This window comes from Coenobita brevimanus, chromosome 22 (assembly GCF_032717465.1).
Source record: "Coenobita brevimanus isolate Jiangsu-jjx chromosome 22, ASM3271746v2, whole genome shotgun sequence".
NCBI lineage: Eukaryota > Metazoa > Arthropoda > Malacostraca > Decapoda > Coenobitidae > Coenobita > Coenobita brevimanus.
The window spans coordinates 147,501-163,482 of NC_136975.1; the positions used below are offsets into that span (position 1 = coordinate 147,501).

Below are 15,982 nucleotides of genomic sequence, written 5' to 3' on the forward strand. Positions count from 1 at the left end.
TGTTCTCAGAGCATCCTTAGAGCGTGTTCTTTGAGCATCCTTAGAGCGTGTTCTTTGAGCATCCTTGGAGCGTGTCCTCAGAGCTTCCTTGGAGCGTGTTCTCAGAGCATCCTTAGAGCGTGTTCTTCGAGCATCCTTGGAGCGTGTTCTTTGAGTGTGTTCTTACAGTATCCTTAGAGCATCCTTAGAGCGTGTCCTTAGAGTCTGTCCCTAGAGCCTTTTTATAAACTCAGCGGTGAACTCTGGTGCAGGATTAAACATGGGGTTGTTGATGCCAGGGTCGGTCTCCTGCACCATCTGGAAGGAGAACCGCTGCACCAGACACGACACGAAGAGGAACAGCTCAAGGCGGGCCAGAGATTCTCCAACACATACACGCTTTCCTGCAAAAATACACAGATAAATAAGAAAAATAAATAAAATGAATAAATAAACAAGTAAATAAGTAAATACATAAAAGTAAATAAATAAATAAATAAGTAAATAAGTAAATATATAAAGGTAAATAAACAAATAAATAAACAAGGGATATGAAACGGTTAACTTTTATCCGGCGACGACGTTCCCATATACACACGATTGCCTGCCTACCCACCTACCTACATACATACATACATACATATATAAATTCATACATACCTACATACATACTTACACAAACGAATTAAAAATAAATAAGATAAAAATTGTACAAAATCGTCAGTTCCTTTAATTCTGTGAGGTAATTTGAAAGTTTCATTCTAGCATCCACCAATTCACACACACACACACACACACACACACACACACACACACACTTGCCTACAAGAAAAAGATACTATACAGCAATCCCTTTGATTCCCGTTTCGTGTTTTTTTTTTTTTCATTGTTATTGTGGCGTTATAGGACGATTTTATTCAGGTTACGAGACAATTTTTGAACTCCAGTACACAAACACAGATGCACGCTTGTTTGGATACAGTAAAGTGAAACAAGAGAATGATGTCAGCCACGAAGAAGTGCTATGGAAGGATTTAGAGCCGTAGTATTGTCTTTTTCTGGCACTGAGCTGTGTGAAATAAATTGCAAAGGACGAGAATCTGGGCCAAGTTAACGTGAGCAAACTAAAGCTCGTGTGATGGACTAAAGATACAATTTACAGATAAGAAATACCTGCAGAGTACATGTCCAGACATTTATATTCGACCTCTCGATCAATGCTATCGGCACTATAATACAGGATGCAGGCTGATCAGATTGAACCAAAGGCAGGCTACAAATACTGATCGTACCACCGATTAGGCCCTATCTATTTTTAAACATACTATTCTATGACATATTTTGTATTCTAAGTGGCAAAGGAAATTTCGAAATACCCATTCCTTTGCGATTTAATTTGCATATAATAGCATCTTAAGAAGGAACCAAAGGCAACGAGCCCGCAAAACTGTTCCATCCAATGGAAAAACAAAATGCAAGAGAGCCAAATTCAAGATCCGATCATTTCGAGATGCCTGGACACACTGCGTTTGAAAGAATGGAGATCATAGGAAGCAGGAAATACAGACAGAGGGAGACAGTTCCAGAGTTGACCTGTTGCATAAATGAAGTACTGGGAGTAACGGTTAACTCTTGCATTAGAGAGCTGGACAGAAAAGGGATGAGAGTTTGCTGATAGACGGGTGCTACGCGCCCGTCGTAGAGGTGGAGGAATGCATGCAGACAGTTCATAGGAGCAGTGACCATTGAAGTAGCGATAGAGAAGAGATAAAGATGCAACAGTGCGGCAGAGACAGAGGTTGAAGGGAGTCAGTAAGAGAAGGAGAGTTAATGAGGCGAAAAGCCTTTGACTCCACCCTATTGAGAAGAGCTGTATGTGGGAAGCCTCCCCACACATGAGAGTTGCACTCCACGCAGGGGCAGATAAAACCCCTGTATAGAGTCAACAATTGTGCAAGGGTAAAGAAGGAACGGAGTTGGCTTAGCACACCTAATCTCTTTGAAGCAGATTTTACAAGAGATGTAATATGATCTTTTCAAGACAAGTCCCGAGTAAATGAAACTCCAAGCATGTTCAAGGATGATGCAGGATTAAGCTAAATATTATTAAATATAAATGGGTATACCTGTGGAAGATTTTTTCGGGTTGATAGGTGCAAAAACTGAGTCTTTGATGCATTAAAAACAACCAGATTATTTTTACCCCAGTTAGAGTTACGAGCCAAGTCAGACATTAGGTGTGCCATAGACTCATCCCTTGTTTGTTGAAGTAACTGCTGAGATGGACGTTGCGGGAATCGAATGGAAAGATGAAGGGTGGAGTCATCAGCGTATGAGTGGCTAGGGTTAGATGTACAGCTTAGAAGGTCATTGATGACCAAAAGGAAGAGAGTTGGTGATAGGACAGAGCCCTGAGGAACACCACTGTTAATAGATCCAGGAGAAGAACGATGACCGTCTACAACAGCGGCTATAGAACGACCAGAAAGGACGCTAGAGATGAAGGCACAGATAGAAGGATAGACACCGTAAGAGGGCAGTTTGGAAATTAAAGATTTATGCCAGACTCGACCGAAAGCCTTTGAGATGTCAAGTGCAATGGCGAAGCTTTCGCCAAAGTCCCGAAAGGAGGATGACCAGGAGTCTGAAAGGTAGGCGAGAAGATCGCCTGTGGAGCGTCCCTGACAGAACCCGTACTGACGATCAGAAAGAAGGTTGTGATAGGAAAGATGCTTTAAAATGTTTCTATTAAGAACAGACTCGAAAACTTTTGAGATACAGGATGTTAAAGCAATTGGACGATAGTTAAAGGATTGGGAATGGTCACCCTTCTTTGGGACTGGCTGAATGAGAGCAAACTTCCAACAAGAAGGAAAGGTACAAGTTGATAGACAAAGGCGAAAGAGTTTGCCTAGGCAGGGTGTAAGCACAGAAGCACAGTTCTCGAGAACAACAGAAGGGACTCCATCAGGCCCATATGCATTATTAGTATTGAGGCTGTGATGGCAGAAAATACATCAGCTGTGGAAATTTTAATGTCAGCCATGAGGAAGTCAGAGGGGGGAAGTGGTGGAGGAACAGCACCGGAATCGTCTAAGGTGGCATTGGAGGAGAAAGTGAGCGAAGAGATTGCAGCACCAGTCGGGCAGAGCTGTCCTCCCGAGGTAGATGGCAATTTGGTGACAGGGAGAGCTGGAGCTCCCGTTTTACCAGCCCTCAGGACCTGTTCCTGACCACCACCCCTTGCTGAACATTTTCAGTGTTTTCATTAACACAGAAAGTAGGTCAGCACAGCCTACTGCCATAATACCTCCACCTTCAACTGTCCACACCATACTATATGCAATTTAGATATCCATCCATCCATCCATCATCCATTCCTACGTTGCCCCATGAGAAGCATAGGAGCCCGGGGCTAAGCAGTTGGTCCTGACATTTAAGATGAGAGTGACCAACCTCACTCATCCCTGAGTGGCATTACGTGAGCAATAAACCCCAACTACCCCTTGGATATAAACCTTCACCGGCTCAATCCGATTGGAGCACAATAATTACCCACTAAACCACCTGGTACCAAAATTTGGTTATATGGTTACCACCCAACGTAGTAAATAGCTTCCTGGTGTACAGGAAACCATTTGCCTTGTCACTCAGTGTAGAGTCACCCATAGGCAGAAGAAAGAGGAAAGAATGAAGGAATGAAAGACAGAAGAGGGATTGTAAAGTAACCCGTAGGCAGAAGGACGAGGAAAGAATGAAGGAAAGAAAGATAGAAGAAGATGGAAGGAAAGAAGGATGGAGGAGAGGACAGGGGAGACACCCGAGAGCAGCACTACATTGAGTGAGTGGATGGTGAGCGCCCCCACCTACCACAATATCATGCTTACTATTTCCATCCCTCCTTCTCAATGGCCGCTGCTCTATTATCAGCAAATCCGGTGTTATCTCGGATTGCCACCACCGGCAGGGTAGGGCTGGTGTCACAGGGTCCTCCTGGTTGCAATCAAGCGACTGTGCCGACAGCGGTTGTTGCAAACACTGTTCATGCTTCATAGTGAAGAAGCGCGGGTTCGGACTTATATCTCACTAATATCCGTGGTCTTATTACCAATCTGAATTCCGTTCACTTTTTTCTCCAAACTATATCCCCTCAAGCCCTGTTCCTCACAGAAACTCAAATCTCTCCCTCTATTGACATATCCCTATTTTGTTTTCCTGGTTACCATCTCCTTACAAACACCCATAACAAGGGTGGCACCTGCTGTTATATCAAATCTGAATTTGCAGTTGACACTCATCTGAACTTCAGTTAATTTTGATTATTCATAACATAAACTAAATTAGCTAAATTTTACCAAAATTTTTGTATAGTTTATCGCTCTCCCAGTGCTTCTTCAGAACTCAGCGTATTTGACTCCATATCCGCACAGTTCACCGACCTTAACCTCACCCTTACCAATGAAATTACCACTGAATGTCAGCTGTTTGCAGAATCGTTTAATCTCACGCAATTGGTAAAACAATCAACCAGAATACCAGATAATCCTGACCATAACGCATATCTCTTGAACGTATTCGTGACAAATAACCCAGATCAGAACAAGACAGAAGTACTGTCACGACATGGATCCTCCGACCACAGTCTCATCAAAACCTCATTAGTCAGTTGTGCCAAACCTACGGGTTCTGAGCCTGTCAGGGTGACCCAATGGTACCTTGACAGGGCAGACTAGGAGGGATTTAAAAATTATCTGGCTGATATTCCATGTCACACTTTCTTCTCCAGTGACTTCAATTCTGCCCAGTCCCATATTAATGATTTAGTACGTGCTGTTATGGAAGTGTTCATACACTAAAAGATTGGACTCCCCAAAATGGTTTGACAGCAATTGTGCCAGAGCTACTACCCAAAAGTCCTTAGCTTACAGCATTTACTTAAAATCTACAGCATTTGATTCTCTGTCAATTTAAAATTGCCATTAACCATACATAAGTAGTAATAAACCTTGCTAAATCAAACTTTCTTCACAACAAAGCATCGAAACTATTAAATAATCCTAATGACAATAGAATATTCTGGTCAACTCTCACTTCTCCCAGTAATCTCCAACAACTCCTCTCCCATTCCCCCACTAAAATCTTCAGATGGTAACGCTATAAATGACTCACGTGGTAAAGCGACCATTCTTGCCAGTACATTTGCAAGAAATTCTACCTTAGAGGAAGTCGGCCAGAACGTCCCAGGACTAGAACTTAATTCTCCCGAAATTGCTCCACTTAAGATACAGACTAGATACGTATACTCTGTCCGACAAGTTACCAACCAACAAAGCTCCAGGTCCATATGGAATTCCTCTAGTTCTTTTGAAAAAGTTTTCCCCAGGACTTGCCCCTGTTCTAGCTAAATTATTTAGACTATGCATACTTACTTCTTCATTCCCTAAATCTGAAGCCAATATCCACCCAATTCCGGGGAAAGGAAGGTCCTCTGATTACAGACCAATAGCTAGCACATCTTTTCTTGGTAAAGTATTTGAGGCTGTAATTAATAAAAACACATTGATAAACATCTTGATCTAACAACTTAATTAGTGATGGACTGTATGGTTTTCGCCACGAAAGATCCACTGTTGACATACTCAATCACCTGACTCATACCATCCACCAGTCAACTGACCAACATGGAGAAACTCATGTAGTAGCCCTTGATATTTCTAAAGCTTCTGACACAGTGTGGCAACGTTCCCTGCCATCCAAACGCTCTTGCTATGGATTGTCATCTTTTGTTCCTCTGATTTCCTTATATCTCAGCGACAGAAAGAAAAGAGTAAAATTAGATGATGTACATTACAATTTCCACTCGATTAATGCCGGCGTGCCACAAGGATCAGTCTTGGCTCCAGTCCTATTCCTAATTCATATTAATGATCTTTTATCTATCACTCATAATTCTACTGACTCATATGCAGATGACTCAATACTTCACAGTTCCTTTACAGTTAAACACCCTTTCACAAAGTTTAATATCTCTAACACACAACCCAGTGCAGCTATCTCCATAAATCAAGATTTATATAAGATAACTGAATGTAAACGAAAATATCAGTGTCTCATTTAATGCTAGGAAAACTAAATATATACAGTTTGCTAATAGACAGATATTGCCTGACTCTTATATTACCTTCGATGCTACTAATATTCCTATCTCATAGAAATGAAATTCTCGGTGTTTCATTAACAATGCCCTCAGCTGGACCTCTCATTTTAGATCACTTGCTAAAACTGCTTCAGAGAATCTTGGATTATTGTACAGAGTCCGTAACTTCAATGACGAACAGTTAGCCATAATTTACAAGAGGCATGTGCAGTCTCAGCTGAAATATTGCTCACCCTTGAGGAATGGGTGCGGAGAGGATGCACTAAAACAACTGGACAAAATTAGGAACAAAGCTATTAGAATTATTGATAACCCTACTATCGCAAATAAACTACCTCCCCTACTAGTAAGAAGGAATGTTTCCTCCTTTGCATTATTTTGCAGATACTTTTATGGCAAATGCTCAGACGAAGTTGCATTAATTGTGCCACCTCTCCACGCTTTCTCCCGCGCTACTCGGGCATCTGGTAGCTCTCAAGACTGAACTTTCACAGTGTCATATTGCAGAACGTCAGCATATCAAAATTCCTCTATTTCCCGAACTGTATCTCTTTGGAACTCGCTTCCCCAGAGTGGTTCCCCTCCATACTTCAACCTACTGTTACAGATTTTTTATGAATGGAGGACACGAGTAATCTGATGTTTGGATTTTTTTTTTATCCAATGGTTTTCCCTTCCCCTGTTCCGCTATAGTAAAAAAAAAAAAAATCTCAATAATGTCTGTTCCACATATTGTTTTCATACAGTTGAGATGTAATGTGCTGAGTGAATCGCTAAGGAAGGAGTGTTACAAAATTTTCAGAGCTATATAATTACAGTATGGTCTCCAGTTTTTAATATCCCAGGCTTACCGATTCCTATGTCGCTAACTCTCTTCTTGAACCAAGAAAAAAAGAATATTAGTGTGTAACAGGCAAGATGAATCGCTAAGAAAAACGTGCTAGGAAACCTCCAATGTCACCTACAGTCTCATAATTTTATCGTAATCTCACCAGCCTGGGCTCACCAGTCCCAAATGTCGTGAAACCTCCACTCTTCTTGAGCCGGAAAAGATAATATTAGAGTATAACAGGCAAGATGAATCGTTAAAAAATAGTTGCCACGAAGCCTCCAGTGCCACCTACAATCTATAAATATATCGTCATCCCACCCTCACGGACTCACCAGTCCCAAATGGCATAAAACCCTCCTTCTTCTCCAGCTTGCCGTTCTCGTCCAGGAAGTTTCTGGGATCGAAGGTGTTGGGGTACTTCCACAGCGTCGGGTCTGTCATCAGCTCGTCCAAGTTTGGCAGCAGAACCGTTCCTGGGAAATTAAGTAAATACAGTAAATCGAATGCAACTCTCTCTCTCTCTCTCTCTCTTTCTCACACACACACACACACACACACACATATATATATATATATATATATATATATATATATATATATATATATATTATATATATATATATATATATATATATATATAAGGAGTTTCATCTTTCTCCATTCACTCATCTAAGTAAGCAGTAAGCCGGTCAAGAAACTGAACGGCAGTGTCTTTTTCTTGTAAACGCACCCTCATAAACTGACTCTTGGCGTCGTCAACTGGGGGACCGTACGGTTTGACAAGCGCAGCCTTCATCATCTCGTATGTGAGATTGTCTCCACGAACTCTGTGAAGAATATCGAGAGCAGGGCCCTCAAACAAGTTAAGGAACTGAAGCCGCTTAGCTGCATCATCCAGCTGGTACAGTTGAGCCATGTCTTCAAAACGAACTATGAATGGCTCGATTCGCTCGCCTTCCTTGTATGGAGGAAGCTTCATGTGTGGTGTCGCCATAATATGTGCAGGGAGAGCACTCGTGGAGCTTGAGCCAGCTGCACCAGATGTGTCTGAAGCCAAGGAATCTCGCTTGAGCCTAAGCATCTCAAGTTCATGTTTTTCACGTGCCTCTCGCTCGGCACGTTCGTGTTCTCGCTCTCTCTCTCGTTGTTCCAGCTCATATTGACGTTCCCTCTCGCGTTCCTCGCGCTGTTCTCGCTCATGTTCTAACTCGAGTTCGCGTTGTTTTCACTCGTGTTCGCGTTCTCTCTCACGTTCCTCGCGCTGTTCTCGCTCATATTCGCGTTCTCTTGAAAAAGAAGTCAATCTTGGTCTGACGACAGGTGAGAAGACGATTCTGATGAAGGATGGCAGCGTCCCTGACTGCCCGCAGATCCATTGCCAGCTTCAGTGGCACCAGCTCCCTGTCGCAGTGCAGGTGCTCAGCATATTCGAGCACCTTCTTTTTTCCAGCATGTAGCACACCAAGAGGAGGGAGTGATGGAGTCATGGGGTGCTCAGAGTCAGGGTTCTTATCCTTGTTGCTGTCCTCTGCCAACCCCACGGAGACAGCAGCAGCAATCTCCTCATTACACAACGTCTGATAACCTGGATTGCCACCATTGTCATCCAGCCACTCCCTCACATCATTGACGTCCACCTCTCGCCTGCCGTACATAGACAAAGACAGATATCATCCATGTCAAATCTCTCAAAGTTGTGTGAAGCCTCGTATCCCTGAAGGAGATGAGATCAACCGCTTTCAGGGGTTTTGACTGAGACTTCCTTCCAAGCATTTGCCCAGCTGAACACTGCAGACTAGATGTTGTAATAGCAAAGATTTTCCAAGGTCCACTCCTCACATGTATTAACACCTTGCTCATCCTCTAGGAGCACTATCACATTGTCAAGGAACCTCTGATGGTAACCTCTGATGGTACAGTCTCTTTGCTGCCACGATAACACCTCGGTCCATTGGTTGAATGATAGAAGTCATATTAGGTGACAGAAACATGAACCTGATACGGCCGTCATCAGCAACCAATTCCTTCTCAGATGGATGCGCAGGGGCATTGTCAAGGATCAGGAGTGCTTTCACCCAGTTGCAAGGGATACCAAGTTCCCCTGTTTGATAACAGATAACATCCTTGACAAGGTGTCTGTGGAACCAACCTCTGAAGATCTTACAGGTAAACCAGGCCTTTACAGAATGGTGCCACACAATAGGCAGGTTGTCCATCAAACCACAGAGACAACGTGGTTGTTTTGCACGTCCAACAATAATAGGCTTGAGGTGGTGCATCCTGTTAGCACTGGCACTGCACAAAATCGAGACACGCTGTTTGGACAACTTCCGACCAGGCACATTCCTCTCCCTCCCTTCTGCCAGGGTGTTGGTGGGCAAGGAGCAGTAGAAGAGACTACTTTCATCAGCACTGAACACTTGACCTAGAGCAAGGCCTCGTCTCCGATCAGGCACTGCACTTTCTGGCAAAATGGCTCAATATCCTCTGCTCTCATCTTTAAAGCCTTGCCATGTGTCTTATGGCCTGTAAGTACGTGTCAAAGTTTGAACTGGAAGAGCCAACCTTCAGATGCCTTGAAGTTGTACACGTTGTGTAGGTGTGCAAACTTCTCGGCTGCCGCTTTCAGCTCGGCCCCACATACAAGCAAACCAGAACCCTGTTGTTGGCAGAACCAAACCAAAGTCGACTGGTTGATGGCAGCATGGCAGGGCTGAGATATCACCTTCCTGTTGCCCTTCCAAGTGGCATTGCCGTAGTCATCTCCATACTGAGTCAGCTTGGCCTGTGAGTTCTTGATATCAAACAAGGTTGAACAGGCCCGATCATATTCCCACAGACTGCATGAAGTGGTCCAGCCCATGTCAACCTTGCTCGGTATCTCACACTTCCTTCTCCAGAGTCAAAACCTTCCTCTTTCACTTCTTGGGTTGTAGTGAGGCAATCATCACACACACGAGAAAGCCACAGAGGAAAATGAAGGCCTGAAGAAGGTAGGGAACGACCACAAATGCAACAATGGAAGCAGTCATAGTTACAACTCGGCCAAGCATATCCACACTTGCGAGAGAAAGGTGGGAACAGAGGTGCAATACCACCACATGAGCACAGTGCTGCCACGTTTCTACCCACAATTGGCTATGAGTACACAAGTAAGATGTGTCAAACTGACCTATGAGTGCAAGGGTCAATTTCACTCGCCAGGCAAATGTTGCCACGTGGGAGCAACACTGGACTCCCATACATCGTGCTCCCAGGGAGTTTCTGAATAATCCTGCCAGCCAGGTGATTTGATCATTTGGTAGGAAGGGAGACTGCCGTGCATACCCAGAAGCCTCAGAGTGATCTGGACGGCCAGGGGATATTGACCATTCAGTGAGGAGGTGGACGACCATTTTTGCTCAGCTTGTGTTTTAGGGTCTGTACTACATACGGCCGGTAGCGTCCGAGTGATCTGGGCGGCCAGGGGACTTTGATCATTTGGTGAGGACACGGACAGCCATTTATACTCAGCTGGTGTGTCAGGGTCTGTTACCTGTGCTTGGCCAGAGAGGCCAGCCGGTCGCCCAACCAATTTTTTGAATTTGAAGGTCACCCAGTCGGCTATGTCTAAAATGTTATGTTCGGATACGGAGAAAAGAAAAAAAAAATCCGGATATGGAAATAATAGAGCCGAGACCTAACATTTCGATACGGAGTATATCGGCTTCGGAGCATTCTGATAATCGACTGATTACTGTACATAAGGTGGGTGACAAGTGGCAAAGAACTAGGCACACAAGAACATGATGCCATGATAAATAGCAGAAGGGCTTTTATAAATGCCTTAAATTATTGTAAAATAAATGAACACAGGGAGATGTGCCTATCAATCATGAAGAAGTTTTCTTATAGGGACAAAAGTAAGTTTGGGGGAAGATGTAAGAAAAAAGGGGGAATATAAAGGATCAGCTAATTGATACAAGAACTGACAATGCCTTCATTACTGACCCGAGAACTCAGTGGCCAGAGAGAGAAAAATTTCACTTCCGAACTTCGGCACAGTCACTCAGAAAAGTAATTTGTAGGTTCAGTATGGGAGTTGGCATGATGGCATTCACTCAAAAATTTTAAAACATGCATCATAGGCCTTTTTACAAACCCTTGCTACTGTAGTTTTTTATATATATTTTTTAACCGGTGTTATCTCCCTAATGCTGTACTGAAGGGCACTATTACCCCCATATCCAAAGACAAGAAAAATGTCACTGATTCCATGAATTACAGGCCAGTAATACTGTCCTCATGTCTTCTTAACATTTTTTTAATTCCTTGTCGTAGATATTTTGTGGACCTGAGTAAAGCCTTTGATAAAATAGATCACATAATACTTGGGAAAAAATTATTAATATCTAATATTCCCTTTGATATTACTTTGTTACACATTACTTAAGGAATCAAAGGGCAAATATTTCCTGGCAGGGCAGCAGCAGCAAGCATTGCTACATTAATCAAGGGGTAAGACAAGGAGGAGTTCTTTCACCTTTTCTTGTTAATTTTTATATTAATGACATAGTAAATGAAGGCTCAAACTGTCACTTGGTATGTAATACTGGCATATTCAAGTTAAATATCACAGTATACTTAGTATACCCAAATGAGTTAGTACTCCTTGCTGGGTCATTGGCAGACTTGGCAAGCTTGTATGCACTGCTTCGTTCCACACTGGAAGATCATAATTAGATTATCAACAAAAGCAAGACAAAATGCATTCATTTTAATCAAAAGTTTTTTGTCAGTGAATTCATAAAGTTGAAAAATGATCAGACAGGAGTGGTACAGTGTTATAAATATCTAGTTCATCATATTTTATATAATTTTAATTATTTTAATCATATAGATTTTAGACTTAATCATTTTTATGCTAGTTTTAAGAGATCTTTTTATTTAAGAGATTTAAAGCATGTAAATATTGATACTTTTTTTGTGTGTAATTCATACTGCCTTCCAAGTTATGGCCTTCCTCTGGGGAATTGTTATACAGGTTTTAAAACAAATATTTTTAAATGCTTCGAAGTCGCATTCAGTAAAGCTTTGAAATGAATGAGTGGTGTTCCCATAATTATATGCTAGTACTCATATTACAGCCAGAAACTGCAATTAGTTGTTACTGAGACATCACGTAGCTCTGACCCAAGCAAATTATGTCAAGAGACTAATGAAAGCTCACAGTCTCCTCATCAAGAGTAATGTTCTCCATTTACACAATGGCATGCTGATCAACAGTGCTGTTGCCCTGTTCAGAAAGGACTATAGGGTAGATATCCTTGGAGAAAGCTTAGATATCCTAACCTTTCGTATAAGTTGGGTACAATGACATGAGGACAGGCGAGGTCCCTGTATTTTCTATGAATATTAGTGCATTTGTTATTGTGGTATGGGATTGAGTTAGTTTTTGTATTGTTTTTTAATTAAAAACTATTTCATATATTTCCTGTTTGTGCGGTGTGGATTTTATACTATTTACTTTCTATTTTTTTAGCTATTATTATTCTTTTGTGTTATTTTGTTTTTGTTTTTAATTAATTTGAAGTGTTTAAAGTTATTTTTACTGAATGAATTTTATAATTTTTTGTTTTTCTCTTACATTCTTATTGTTTTTATTTATTCTTTCCTATAATTTATTTCTAGTAAGTTTATTTAATAATTATAATTCTTATGAATATCATTATAGATATTTTTATAATTTTTTTTTTAAATATTTGTAATAATATCATTTAGTCTTAGTCTTTTCTATGGCAATTTTAAAAAATCAACTTGGACAGCACAGCCATTCATTTTTGTTTTAAATATTTTATTCTCATACTGTTGCACATTTTTAATCACTTTTTTTAACACTCTTATACAGTGCGTGCAGTAGACTCTGAGCTTATTCTATATTATTTATATACAAATGCAAAGAAAAACTGATCAGTTTGATTAAATCAAAATGCTATTACGTAAAGTAACAATAATACTGTATGTAAGTTTAAGGCTGGAGTTAGACTGGTTAGTAGTGGACACTGATATTCCAGAGCATGTACCAAATAGGCTACGACAAGTAGAAAGTAGAACTTATGTGGCATAATATAATCGTATAACATCTGTACCTGCGTAATTATGTTACGAAACAAAGATAAGAAATGGAATGATACTACTGCTACTACTTCTTCGACCATCACTATTACTATTGCTACTACTACTACTACTACTACTACTACTGATACCACCATCATTATTACTACTACTACTCCCATCACTTCTACTACTACTACTACCACTACTACTACAACTACAACCACTACTACTACTGTTACTAGTATTGTCCTCCACTGCAAGAAGCCTTCCAGAACCTTAATGAAATCCTTTAGCGTAGCAAGACTAAATCAATATATCACGTCACCAGATTAATTTATTTTTAGTTCCGCCTTTTATCAGCAAAATAGTGCGTGCAAATTTCATTAACTTTCTCATGGTTGGAGCAACTCTGGTACCGGTATATCATGCCAGCTATCGCCAAATGATTTTTATTGAACAGTAAATCACAGAAACCTGACAGTGTTAATAGCGTCACCATTAGTCGTGTCACGGTCGTGGCTAATTTGGTATTCTCTTTCACAACGCCAGGGAATTTTAATCAGTGTCCAAACCATGAAGCAGCTACTCGTACCTGATGAAAGCTATTGTATTCTTAACTGCACCTACCTTTGGGGATGTGGTAGCCGCACAGCACGCAGTCGGCGGTTACATAGTGAGGCACGGAATAGGGAGCCAAGTTGAACACCCGCTGTATCTCGTTTATGGTGGCTTGGATGTAAGGCAGGCTGTAACGAGGAGAGGGGTAAGAAGTAAGAAAACTTCTTGACGGGGGAGTTGAATAAGGGAAAGGGAGAGGGGCCAAAGGAGTGAGGCGTGCGGTAACGAGGGGTGAGGGGAGAAGGGCTGATGTAATGCGGAAGAGGTAGTGGTAAGGGGTAAAGAGTAAGGGCGTTAGGTAAAGAGGGGGTAGGGACTGAAGGAGAGAGGGGCGGAAGGGGAAGGGAGTGAAGGGTGAGGGGCGAGGGAAAGGGGGACAGGGACAGAAGAGGTGAGGGGCGTGGAGACAGGTTGAAGAGGATGAGTTGGTTGGTAGGTAGGTAGTGGGATGAGGATAAGTGATTTAGTAGGTAGGTAGTTTGGTAGGCAGGCAGTAAGGTTAAGGCAGTCAAAACTCTGGTTCTATGAATCTTAAGTTTTGATATCATGAAATTACAAATATACTAACACAAGAGTCGTATATTATTGTTTGTAGCAGGAATTTGAATGTTTCTGGACATCAGGGGGCAACCAGACAATTAACCAATAAGGCATATTCGCTACTCTTGTTTGACGAACACCGGCTACGAAAATTTACTAAAGTTTTAACAGAAGACAATATCTCTATTAGATTTGATACTCCAGAGATACGAAAAAATCAAAGTTTCGCATGCCCTTGAAGCTGGATGTACGTTGCCAGTTATGATATGAAGAGGTGGGTCTAGAAACACATTAGTGGATCATGCCAGATGATGCTGGTTGGATTCACTAGCTGGCAAACCATATTTGAAATAATTAACTCGTACTGGTCAGCAATTATTATTTCATGATTGTATTGTTCACACATTCTTGTGTTGTAAAGAGGGGAATGACACATTTTGTGGAAGCTCTGTAAGAATATCGATGTACTTCCGATTCTTGCCTTTTTTTTTTTTTTTTAGTAAACTACCTGTACTTACATTTATGGGAAATCACATCACTCATTGTCATTTTCTTCTTTCAATTTACTCACCGATCCATATCAGAAAAACTGGGTAGTTTACCCTTGTCCACCACGGCGTCCAGCTCGTCCTGCATCTTCTTGGCGACGTCTGGGTGTTCTGCCAGTAGCTTGATGCTCATATTGAGAGTGGAGGATGTGGTCTCCATTCCCGCCACGAACATGTCCCACATCAGAGACGTCAGCTGCTCCACTAAGACAAGTACCGCCAATTAGAATCGCATTATGAGTGACTTCAGATATCTCGATTTATTCCGTATGTTACACTTAAGTATCCTTTTGTTTGTTAATAATGCAAATTATGCCATTATTAAAAATGATATAAATAACATACAAGAGAATGTTCAGGTGTAATGTGCAAAATATATCGCTAAGGAAGTGATGCTACAAAGATGACTCTCTGACAGTTTTCATGTTTTTGTCCATAGGTAGGATAAAGCACCAATTTAGATCAGTTTATACCCTGTCTGGATGTCCAGATTCGGATACAGTAAGAGAGAGAGAGAGAGAGAGAGAGAGAGAGATGGACGGACAAACAGACAGAAAGAGAGCACTAGAAGGTACAACTGCACACTACAGTTGTTTTAAGAACCATACATTTGACATTGCCGTTCAATCTTGACTCTCAGCTGATTGTTTTCAAAAAAGAATCACCATGCTTATCTGCCTGACCCTCACCCCATCAGCTAAGTTTGGTCCAAACTGAAGCAATACTGTTTGAGTTGACATATCCCTATGCTCTTGGTCTTTGACCTATTGTTCTTAAAACTAGATCACTTCGCCCTTGCCTGACTTCAACACTTCCACAAATTTTGGTCCAGACCGAATTAAACCTGTTTGAGTTATAGAGCCAGGCATCTAGCCTTGTACTGTGAAACTGACCAATGAATGATTGTTCTCAAGATTGAATCACTTTATCCTTGCCGTACCCTCAACCCTTCCACCTAATCGGATAAAAGTATAAGTTGACATTTTTACGTGACCTTGACCTTATCTTTTGTTCCAAAAAAAGGTCATCCCCTTGGAAGATCCTCAGACCTTCCAACAAGTATATATATATATATATATATATATATATATATATATATATATATATATATATATATATATATATATACACACAAGGAGGAAGGAACCAAAGGCTAGAAGCCCGTTAATTGTTCCCTCCAAGAAAAAAGAAATCAAAATAAGAAAACAGGAA

General features: G+C 41.3%; 1 protein-coding gene across 1 annotated transcript in view; it reads right to left on the bottom strand.

Moving 5' to 3' along the window:
- LOC145392347 (cytochrome P450 2J3-like) overlaps positions 1–15,982 on the bottom strand; it is a 31,361-nt gene that overhangs the window by 225 nt on the left and 15,154 nt on the right. The window contains exons 7-11 of the mRNA XM_080266748.1: positions 14,794–14,974; positions 13,692–13,810; positions 7,301–7,441; positions 230–383; positions 1–148 (exon numbers count right to left, since the gene is read on the bottom strand). The exon at positions 1–148 is cut by the window's left edge and continues 225 nt beyond it. Coding sequence (XP_080122874.1) covers positions 1–148; positions 230–383; positions 7,301–7,441; positions 13,692–13,810; positions 14,794–14,974 — 743 coding nt within the window. The remainder of the gene's footprint in view (positions 149–229; positions 384–7,300; positions 7,442–13,691; positions 13,811–14,793; positions 14,975–15,982) is intronic.